Below are 11,915 nucleotides of genomic sequence, written 5' to 3' on the forward strand. Positions count from 1 at the left end.
ATCACACCTCTGGGAGCTCCTGTTTCTCAAAATGTCTCTGGTCCAATCCCAAGTCTTTCTCCATTTTATTCTGAACCGTTTCAACTTTCTCAGGTTGAGGGGGAGAATGGTTAACCCTCTCTTCAATCAAATGTGGATGGTTTTCTAGATGCGGCTGCTGATTTCGATGACTCCAATCCTATCAACATTGATGACAACGAAAATTTCTTTGAGTTGCCTTCTGATGATGATGTCAACCTCTCCGGTTCAGAAGTTCAGGGGAGCATCACCCCCAAGTTCAAACGATTCAGGGGGACCAACTTAATTGTACTGTTGATATTGGATCGACTGCAGCACAAGAACTTCGAAGGTTACACGCTTAGACCAAGGATAATCCTCCAAACCAAGTAATTAGAAACCCAAACGCTGGTGTACAAACTTGATCTGCTGCAAGTCTTCAAAATGAATGTCATTTTTCGGAATTTATCTCTATGGTTGAACCCAAATCCATCAAAGAAGCACTTGAACATGCTGATTGGATTACAACCATGCAGGAAGAATTGGATGAATTTGATAGAAATGAAGTTTGGTCTCTCATCCCTCCCCCTCAAAATCATCCCATTGTCGGTACTAGATGGGTGCTTCGTAACAAGTTAGATTACACAGGAGTTGTTATTCGAAATAAAGCAAGATTGGTTGCTAAAGGATTTACACAGATTGAAGGGCTCGACTATGATGAGACCTTTGCTCCTGTTGCACATGTAACATCCCGGAAAATCAGAAGTAGAGTTGAAGGGCTAAAAGTGTAAATGAGAAGGTCGACTCGGCGAGTCTATGGTTAGACTTGGTGAGTAGGGTCACGACTCTGGTCGCGTGATAAGTGACCAACTTGGCGAGTAGCATGGGTGGACTCGGCGAGTTGGTACTGAGTGGAGAAAACCCTAATTCCGGGGGTTGAGCCCTATATAAAGAACATAATACTTCTTCCCCAGCCTTTTTACCTTCCCCTTGAGTTCCAGAAGCCCTAGATTCGTGTGAGCTTTCCTTGTGAGAGATTGGAGCCTTTGTGGAGGAAATCTTGGGGAGAAATTGAAGAACAAGAAGGTTGGAGCAAGGGGCTTTACAGAGATTTAGCTTATTCATCAGTTGGAGCTTTCATTTGAAGTAATAATCTTCTGTTTGAGCTTTTGTGCATCTAGATCTAACATTTGTGGGGTTTTTAGGGCATAAATGAGGTCCATCTCAAGTTTGGTGTAAGATCTGAGGTTGCTACCTCAGATCTAGGTTGTTAATGATCCAGAAAGCCATAAAGTCTATGCTCAAGAGTTGTTGGTGAAGTTCTTTTGTCCCAAAACCTAGCCCTAGAGTGTAAAATGCTTAGATCTACTTGGATTCACATAAAGTTTGCCACTTTACGTGATGGATGGCTTGTAGAAGGGTAGATCTATGGTTTGGACCATCTGCATGGCCTGGAAAGCTTCTGTATGGGTTAAGATCTAGGGGTACTCGGTAAGTCACAAAGGTGTACTCGGCGAGTTGCTTGAAGATAGGCTGGAACTCGATGAGTTGGAAGAACAACTCGGCGAGTTGGATGAAGATAAGCAGGGACTCGACGAGTTGGAAGAACAACTTGGCGAGTCTGTTGAAGATAGCCTTGGACTCGGCGAGTCTGTTCTTGGACTCGGCGAGTCTGGTCGTGAGGTCCTAACCTTTCTTCTGGTTGAGCCGTGAATCGGTGAGTCAAGGGATGACTCGGTGAGTTGAGTGTGAAGGACTCAGAGTTGTGGGACTCGACGAGTCTCGAGGTAACTCAGTGAGTTGAGTCGCGGATTGGGGAAGTTCTGAACATGGGGACTCGACGAGTCATCGAGTTGACTCGGCGAGTAGAGTCAGTCAGGAGGATGACTTTGACTTTGACTTTGACTTTGACCAAGGGTTGACCAGTTGACTTCCAGGGGCATTTTTGGTAATTTTTGGCATTTGTTTTGAGTTCAGTGTATTGGTGTTGGCTAGTGGTGGAGATCGTGTCAGTGGTCGGAGCAGCTTGGGCTTATCTTTTCAGTCGGCAGTTGCGAGGTGAGTTATCCTCACTATATCGACAGGGTATACGACACCAAGGCCGACCCTTTATCGGATTGTGATCCGGCTATCGTTGTTATGTTATTGCTTTGCTATGTTTGCATCCTGGTTAGGATGGTATATGTTAGAGACCTGGTTAAGGTCGGTATCCTGGTATATAGGATGATGCTATGTTAGAGACCTGGTTAAGGTCGGTATCCTGGTATATAGGATGATGTTATGCTAGTGACCGGTTAGGTCGATATCCTGGTTAGGATGATGTTATGCTATATGATCTGCTAGATCGGTTTGATTGGATGTGAATTGTTATATGATTGAATGTTTATGTGCACATGGTTGTTGGACTGGGGTTGGGTTGAGGCGGGTCCTACTTTGTGTTGTAGGCCAACATACCCAGGGCGGACCGGTTATCCCGAAGGCCCAGCGAGCGGTTCGGATAGGCTGTAGGCCCCAAGAGGGCGGACCAGACGTGCCGAGGCTCGGAGAGTGGACCAGGCCGACTGAAGGTCCAGTGCGGGCGGACCAGTCATACTGTAGACTCAGAGAGTGGACCAGGTGGATTGAAGGCCCGGTGCGGGCGGGCCAATCACACTATAGACTCGTTGTATGTGGCTAGACTCGAAGGGTGGACCAGGTGGACTGAAGGCCGGTGCGGTGGACCAGTTACACAGTAGACCCGAAGTGCATGGTTGTTCTGTGTTCTGTTATGATATGGCATGTTATGCGTGTATGGTATATGTGGTTGGTATTTTGGGGGTATCTCACTAAGCTTTAGGGCTTACAGTTGTGGTTTAATGTTTTTTAGGTTCTTCAGGAGACCGTGGCAAGACAAAGGCGTGATCATACCGCTCCTCATGATTATGTTCTATGACGTGGTTCTGGGAAGACTCTGATAATAATTGTATTGAAAACCTTTTTGTAATAACTTTATGAAACCGGGTTGTTTTTGAAAAGTTTAAAATTGGTTGAATTTTTAGGGTCGTTACAGCACATCTTGAAGCCATCAGAATATTTCTTGCTTATGTTGCTTACAAAGGCTTCAAAGTTTACCAAATGGATGTTAAAAGTGCTTTTCTTAATGGTGAACTTGACACTGAAGTATATCTTCAACAACCTCCCATTTTGTAAATCTCTCATTTCCGAACTACTGTTACAAACTCCGGAAGGCAGTCTATGGCCTCAAGTAAGCTCTTCGTGCATGGTACGAGACTCTCAATGACTTCCTCAAGCGCACCAGTTTCCAAAGAGATATTCTAGATCCTACCTTGTTCCGAAGTTCGAATGGAAAGCACCTCATGATGGTTCAAATTTATGTGGACAACATCATTTTTGGATCTACAGATTCATCAATGGTTGCTGACTTTGCTAAACTTATGATCTATCGATTCCAAATGAGCATGAATCGGGAGTTAAGCTTCTTTCTTGGTCTCCAAGTCAAACAGACTAACAGAGGATTTTTCATTCACCAAGAGAAGTACATTCCAGAACTCCTCAAAAAGTACTCAATGGACACCTATGCCTCAACCAAAGTACTAATGGACTTCGGACACAAGATCTTTGCCAACCCTTCAGGTGTAGCAGTTGATGAAAAAAAGTACAGAGGAATGATTGGATCTCTGCTCTATCTCACAACAAATCGTCTGGACATCATGTTTGAAACATATTTGTGTGCCAGATTTCAAGTCAACCCTAAGATGTCTCATCTCTTGGCTATGAAACAAATTTTCCGATATCTCAAAGTTACAAAGGGTCTCGGAATCTGGTACCCGGCAAGTGAGAGCTTCCTACTTCAAGCGTATTCAGACTCAAACTATGGTGGTCTTCAATTGGATAGAAAAAGCACATTAGGTGGATGTCAATTCTTAGGTGGTGGTTTGGTTAGTTGGTCATTCAAGAAACAGAACTGCATTGCACTCTCTACATCCGAAGCTGAATACATTACTGCTGCCAGCTGTACCTCTCAATTTCTATGGATAAAGTCTCAACTTTTGGATTATGGTTACCTCTTTTAACACATTCATATCTATTGTGATTCTCAAAGTGATATTGCGATTTCACACAATCTAATTCAACACTCCATGACTAAGCACATTGACCTAAAGTACCATTTCATAAAAGATCATGTTTTAAATGGTAACATTGAACTAATTTTTGTTCCATCTAACGATGAGATTGCTGATGTCTTTACTAAGGCATTAGACGAAACCAAATTCAATGGTTTTCTGAACAAGATGGGCATGATGATGCTAGATCCTGAGTTCTTTCAAGAGACTTGTTCTCTTTGATGAAAGTATTCGAAAGAAAATTGGTTCTGATCTCAAAAGTATTTTTCATCTCGGAACTATTTTCTCTCGGAATACATATGATCATTTTACTTGTCTTTTTTTCTAACCATCACTTGAGTTTAAGCTGTACAGTTCATCCTGATTATTTGTTGTTCAAATTCCACATAGTCACCTTAATCACATTTTGCATCTCGGAATTTACATCATAAGGTCGTCCCGGAATTCAAATCCGGAAAGGTATTGCACTTCATCTTCCGAAATGCTTTCAACCCATATTCCATAATTTCCTTAATTGACTCTGGAACATAAAAAACTATTTCGAAATTCTCAACTTTTCACTCCGGATTGATCACATTCCGGACCATTTCTTAAATTTTTCCAATCCGGAACTCAAATCTTTACCCTCCGGATCTCAAACTGTCCGAAATCGATCATTCAGAAACCCAAGAGTCCATAAGATGAAACGTTTTTCTTGTAACGGTAACTTTTGAGGATCCTTATCTTCCTAGAAACTCATGCCACGATCGCACGTCTCCAAAAGCAACCATCAAATCGCCGTTTAAGGTTTCCTTTCTAAGCAATAAGTCATCCCTACTTTTCCTTTCCTAAGTCAACGCACTCCCAAAAATAGTTATTCATTAAATGCTACCCTGTTCATCTTCGGATCCTCATCATTACTTTTCTTAACCCGACCCGTTTCACTTACCTATAAATACTCTCCAAAACCCTCTTTACCTCTTTACGCGCTCAAATACTCTCAAAACCCCCAAATTCGATGTGTTCATCAAGTTATCATCCACCTTCATCAATGGCGTCCCAATATTAATCCCAAAAATTTGCTGCAACCGCCTCAACACCCAAGAAACCTGTCACCAAAAAGAAATCCTCCAAAGAATCATCCTCATCACAATCATCTGAGCCCTTTCTTCAAGACACCACACAACTTTCATGAATGAATCCTCTGGATTTTGTTGAACCCATTAGAGTGATGATTGAGTTCATCGCAAATCATCCCATATCCATTCCACTCACCAAAATCCCAAAACCTCCTCTACCCCTCAATATCTTGCACATTGCTTTCACAAGAATCGAAATCTACAATAGTGTTCTTGAAACTAAGATCACATGTGATAGGATTGTGACCATCCACAAGTCCACATTCCTCAAGGCTATCGGCGTCGATGAGAATCCTGAAGGATTCAAGGTTCAGGAACCAACCCCTGAAGGATTCCAATAGTTCCTGAATCATATTGGTTACAATCATGACTACAAGGCTAAGAAATTCAAGAAGTCAGCGGTTTTAGGTATTTGGACTATGTTGATGCATTTCATCATTAGAGGGCTGTTCGGAAAGCATGGTGGAACAGACACCCTGAGCAAAGATTGGTTGTATGTGGTTTACAACATCTACTCCAGACGCAGCAATGCAGTGGGTCTTCTGGAAGTGCTATGGCAGGATTCTAGAAAATACGATGTCAAGAGGAAGACTAATGAAATCTCAAGCCTTAGGTTTTGGGCCCTGACAATTCAACAGCCTTACAAGGAAAGATCTGAACCCATTCCGAGCTGCACCATTCCGAAGGAGGTATATCTTACCTTTAAAAATGCTAGGCATTATAGAGTTCCAGACCAATCATCATTTGGTCCGGTTAGACGTCTTCTGGACCATATGTTGGCCATAATCCCTTCCGACTCTCCTTACTTGAAATATCACTTAGAGACTTCGGTTGTGTTTGACCCAACACTACCTATCCCCAGTCTTAGTTGATCCCACTCTGAAAGAGGCCAATCTTTCCATGTCCGGAGGAAAAATTAAAAAGTCCGCCAAAAGGAAGACTTCTCCTTCAAATTCCAAGCCTAAAAAAAGAACCAAAGTCAGTTCCACCTCTCAACAGGTAGGAACTCATGACATTCAGGCTGACTCTGGCCTTCCAAACACCCCTCTTACCCACTCATCCGAGGTACTCCTTGATGTTCCAAAAACATAAGCACACACTCAAGGGGAGTCTGCACATAATCCACCCTCACCTTCTCAAAAAGGTGATGCTGGTGTTGAACAAAGTTCCTTGCCCCTGGAACAAACCCACGTGTCACTTTTGCTATTCCTACTTCTTCCACACACACACACACACACTCTCTCTCTAGAACCCATGTTTCGAACCCTAAGCATTCCGACACTGGATTTGTCCCTCTAACCTCTGGTGCCTCAATTGGTCTGATACCCGGTAAGGGTACAGGATGACCAGGTGTCAATGATCCACTGTGGGAAGATTTTGTGAACAGGGTATACTCTCGGCATCTGAAGCTTACCAGATCGCAAGTGGATTCCACTCTCACTGCAATGAAGAAGCGAGCAATCCAAAGTAGTTTGCCCTATGTCTCTCCTTCAAATGAAATAGTAGATCTAGAGTTTGCCTCCGGAGAAACTCCCAAGACTCCTCCCCATGCTTCAAATCCTTTAGCTTCGGATGATGGAATTTCCGAAGAAGTGTTGCTAACCAAAGATGATGCACATATTGCTGATACAAACTTGTTCTCTTCTCTTCAACTTCTTTCCAATCCATCTCTTCATAATGTGTACTCCCAACTCCCTTTACTCCTTCATTTCTTGGATTGTGGTATTCACGAGAATGCTTTGCAAATTCTTCAACTAATTCCTTGAATTCACCCGGATTTTTCTTTGTAAGTGGTCCTTGAGAATCAAGGAGTTGCCTTGTCATTACATTTACCCCGTCATAGAATATGGACAATTCTTGTTGAATGTTAAGGTCATGTTGAGGACAATTCCTCAACAACCCCTTGTAGCGCTCCCAAGCCTCATAAAGTGACTCCCCCGGGTTTTGCTCAAAATTGGCTATTGCCTTCTTGATTTTAACTATCTTGGATGGTGGGTAGAATTATTCTAGAAACTGCTCACGCATTTGAGCCCAAGTAGTGATTGTACTAGGTGGTAGTGCTTTTAACTAATCCTTAGCAGCTCCCTTAAAAGTAACAAGAAGCATCCTTATCAAGACGATATCTCTGTTCACATTCAGGACATTGAAATAATCCGCAATGTCGTTGACTTCATCAAAGTGCTTAAACGCATCCTCATGATCTTTTCCATAGAATGGGATATCCTTCAGTGTAGAAAGGATATGTCCTTTTAGCTCGAATGTGGCAGTGACATGTATGGCAGGTTGTACTAAACCTGGACCAACATCATCTCGAATTCTCTTTCTGTAAGCTCCCATGGACATTTCTTCAATATTCGCCATCTCGTTTATTGGCTCGTTCTCGGGTTCACTTGTATGTAATTCAAATTCAGGCTTGCTATCATGTTCGGATTCGGGTTGGACGGGTATTTGATCTAAGTTTTCGACCTTGCTCTTGTTCTTTGAAGATGAACTCGACTCTTCCGTTTTCTTTCCCGACTTCTTTGAGAATACTGACTTGAGCTCGTGTAAGGGTGTCTTCTTTGGTGTTTGATCTTCTTTCACGTTCTTATCTTTCTTTTTGTGAAAGGCGGACTCTGGGTCTTCAAGAGGTGGCACCAAAGGTGTGTTAGAGCCTATGGTCATGAACTCCTACAAAATAAACAAGATAAAAAAAACGTAAAACTGAACTAAGAAAGACCAACTAAACTAAGAAAACGAGGAATCACAAGATTCACATCGTGAGCCTGTAACGCTCACGTCGTGAGTTCTGCAATGCCAAAAAAAATGAAACTGAAAAATAACTCCTTGCAGGCTTTACCCCACAAAAAGGATCGATTAATCTAAAGTAAATAAATAAACTATCAAATAATCTGTTCCCCTGCAACGGCACCAAAAACTTTTTGTGCACAAAAGTACCCACTAATTTTATAATTTATAACCTAACGAACTTAACTAACTAAAATGCACCTAGGCAGTGTACCTAGTTGAATTATAGAATAGTTTGGTAAGTCAGGTGTCAATCGCAGGGAACGCTGTTGACTAATTAATTTATCTACTATTAAATTAACCTAATTTTAGAGCAAAGATGGGGTTTTATCTGATTTTACAAGACCAGATGAACTTAAGTCACATAATTCAGTCAATTAATTAAAACACTCCTGTTTAGTTCGAATCCACTTCCTCTTTATGGTTAGCTGACAATTATGGATTATCAAAGTTGGTTACCAATTATTATGTAATTAGCAATTCAAGTCTAAATTAACTAATCTTTTTACCAATTCATGAACTACCTTGTATGGTCATACATAAGCAAAACATATAATTAGTTATTAATTATAGATGGGCTATGTAAGATTTATCTAAGCAAACAAAATTATGGTCACAATTATGCTCTCCAGCATAGCTAAATTTAATTACTTCAGTTACTACCAAATATTGGGTTGATCCTAGCTCTAACATTTTAATGTTCACTAAATCACTAGGTTTCAAGTTCATGTAATCTAATAATCACTAGCTACATAGAACATGAATTTAAGCAACTACAGAAACAAACATAAGCATGCTAGGTAATAATAATAATCAAACACAAGCAATTTACCAACTAATCAAATCCAATAGTCATTAAGCTAAACTATATGTCAGAAGCTTCATCTAGCTAAACAAGAGTTGCTAGATTCAGCTACTCATAGTAGCAAATAAACAAACACAAATCAAAGTATAAGACATGTTCAAGTATCAACAATTAAACTAATTATGAACCTCTACTCTTTTGGTGTTGAAAACCTTTTTCCAAGACTTTTCTTCTGCTAAAATTCGTTTTCTGAAACCCTTTTCTCAAGCCAAAAGTCTCTTAAGTCGTAATGAGCAAGAGAATTTATAATATCTGATTTTACCGAGTTCACGTCGTGAACCATAAGGATTCACGTCGTGAAGGCGAGTTTTACGTATTCAACAAGGACTCTTTCACCCGGATGCATATCTTTTGGAACGCTCAACTCACATCATGAACATCAAATTACTCATGTCGTGAGCATGCTTTTTGCTGAGTTTTTCATCCTTCTTCCCTTCCAGCCTCCAAAGTTCCAAGTATTATCAGTTTTGGTCCCTCTCTTCGAAAAGGCTTTACTTTGGCTGCAAATAACAATTTATCCTTATAAGTACCATCATTCTATGCAAATAAACAAAATATCAATAAAATTGTAAATAAATATTTCCTAAAAATATGTATAAATATGGAAATATCAGTCGCCCACTTCTGCCCAGCACAGAGGTGATCTGAACTTGCGGTCGTAAAGGGCTTCAAATGGGGCAGTCTTGATGCTAGTGTGATAACTATTGTTATAAGAGAATTCGACTAACAGTAAGTGGGTGTCCCATGATTTACTAAAGTCTATTACACAATCCCGTAACATGTCTTCTAGGGTCTGGATAGTTCTCTCACTCTGTCTGTCGGTTTGTGGGTGATAGGTTGTACTCATATCTAGCCTAGTTCCCAAGGCTTTCTGCAGTGATTTCCAGAGTGATGTGAACCTACTATCTCTGTCCAAGATAATAGATATCGGCACTTCGTGAAGTCACACGATTTCCTGGATGTAAGGCCTTGTCAGTCTTTCCATCTTATCAGTCTATTTGATTGGCAAGAAGTGAGAAGAATTGGTTAACCTATCGACAATCACCCAAATGGTATCTTGACCACCTTGTGTCTTGGGTAGTTTGGTTATGAAATCCATGACAATCTGCTCCCACTTCCACTCAGGTATTTCGGGCTGCTGGAGTAGACCTGAGGGTTTTTGGTGTTCTACTATGATCTTGGCACAAGTTAAGCACTTGCCAACATAGGTAGCAATCTCTGCTTTCATGTTTGGCCACCAATAGAGTTTTTTGAGATCCAGATACATCTTATCTAAACCTGGGTGTACGGAGTATCGAGTCTTGTGGGCTTCATTCATGACCACCTCTCTAAATCCACCAAATTTTGGTGTCTAGATTTGATCCATGAGATAACGAACTCCGTCACTCTTGTTTTCCAGATTCTTGTCCATTCCTCTAAGTGCTTCACCTATCATGTTGTCTGGTTTCAAGGCTTCTACTTGGGCTTCTGTGACATCCCCAATTTTCACGGCCAGAAAAGACCGATTTTGTTTATGCTTTATAAAAATCATAGTACTTCATTTCATAAAAAGGTTGCGTAATTTGTTCCCAAAAAAACATGGTAAATACGTTATCAAAACATTTTCGAAAAAAACGTATTTATTTCATTTTAAAACGTTTGGGATGTCATCGTTAATACAGAAACATAAGCATAAACAGAACTTACAATTATTTACACTAGTGATCTACATCTCTTTAAATCTCTCAGTGTAATGTCACTTCATATCGTCACCTGTGATATAAATAAATTGAGTGGGTCAGATTGGGAAACCCGGTGAGTACATAGGGTTTTCAACTCACAATAATATAATTATTATGTTCAATCATCAAAGAATTAACCCAATTACCCATCCCCATTATCTTCTTTACTCTTAAGGATTTAACCTAAGAGTCATCTATCCTTTATTCGTTTATTTCGAAATCCCTTACTTCCAGGGTTATAGGACTGGCACTAAATCCATAGCTGCCGACGTTCGTTCGTAAAGCACTAAATCCATAGCTGCTATATCCTACTCATCAGGTACTAAATCCATAGCTACCAGTGTTCAATAGGTACTAAGTCCATAGCTACCAATTCCTAACAGGTACTAAATCCATAGCTACCAGCATATAACTAATAGGTACTAAGTCCATAGATACCAATTCCTAACAGATACTAAATCCATAGCTACCAACGTCTAACAGGTACTAAGTCCATAACTACCGGTGTTTGTCCCATAGGCACTAAGTCTATAGCTGCCAATGTATACTCACGTCATCTTCTATCTCTCATCATTCATCTACCCATCTCATACCCAACATATTCGTACATATAAAATACGTATACAGTTTAAATCCTTTAAAACATGTATAAAACGTTCATCCAGCATAGACAGAAAGTATTCAGATAATATGCACACATAGCACGTAGTTTATATAAAATACTTCATATCTATGTGTAAGATGAAAGGGACTATGCACTCACCTGAAAGGTGATGACTCAGCACTCGGACAACGCTTCGATATTCTCAAAACAATTTCCTTCGATCAAACCTAGTATCAATACCACTAGGGTTTAGTCTAAAGATAACCGCGATTAATTAATAGTCTAGCTATTATTATTATTATTATATAAGCGTTAAATAACACTCAATATAACTCATAATAATAGCCCAAATACTCATTATAAGTTCCTAATAACGTTACTATATTAAAACATAAGCTATACTAAAGATAGGATAGGTACAACTCACTTACAACGGGTTTTTCGCAAAAACGGGCTTCGCTGGAGCAGCGTTCCCGAGCCGAAAGGCTCTTTTCTCGGAGCCGTCGGGCGCTCCGGGGCTTCCGCCTCGTGCTAGGGAGTTACCCTAGGCTTTGGGGGGTTAGGGAGGCTTAGAGAGAGTTTAGAGAGAGAAAGAAGAGGGTTGAGGGGTGAAGAGAAGTGAATGCCCGACACCTCTATTTATAGGGGTGCTGACTAACCTACTCGCCGAGTTGGTGCATGTGGCAGCCTTCTGGTGGT

The 11,915-nt window shown here is 40.7% G+C and overlaps 1 protein-coding gene and 1 non-coding gene across 2 annotated transcripts; both read left to right on the forward strand.

The window, feature by feature from the left end:
- Positions 1-3,356: 3,356 nt before the first annotated feature.
- Positions 3,357-4,070, forward strand: LOC122195391 (secreted RxLR effector protein 161-like). The gene has a single exon (XM_042897260.1). It carries the CDS (start codon positions 3,357-3,359, stop codon positions 4,068-4,070), a length of 714 nt encoding a protein of 237 aa, XP_042753194.1.
- Positions 4,071-7,109: 3,039 nt separating this feature from the next.
- On the forward strand, positions 7,110-7,216 carry LOC111909630 (small nucleolar RNA R71). The gene has a single exon (XR_002856262.1). It is a non-coding gene; the product is annotated as a small nucleolar RNA R71 (small nucleolar RNA).
- The last annotated feature ends 4,699 nt before the right edge of the window (positions 7,217-11,915 follow it).

This window comes from Lactuca sativa, chromosome 8, assembly GCF_002870075.4.
Source record: "Lactuca sativa cultivar Salinas chromosome 8, Lsat_Salinas_v11, whole genome shotgun sequence".
Classification (NCBI taxonomy): Eukaryota; Viridiplantae; Streptophyta; class Magnoliopsida; order Asterales; family Asteraceae; genus Lactuca; species Lactuca sativa.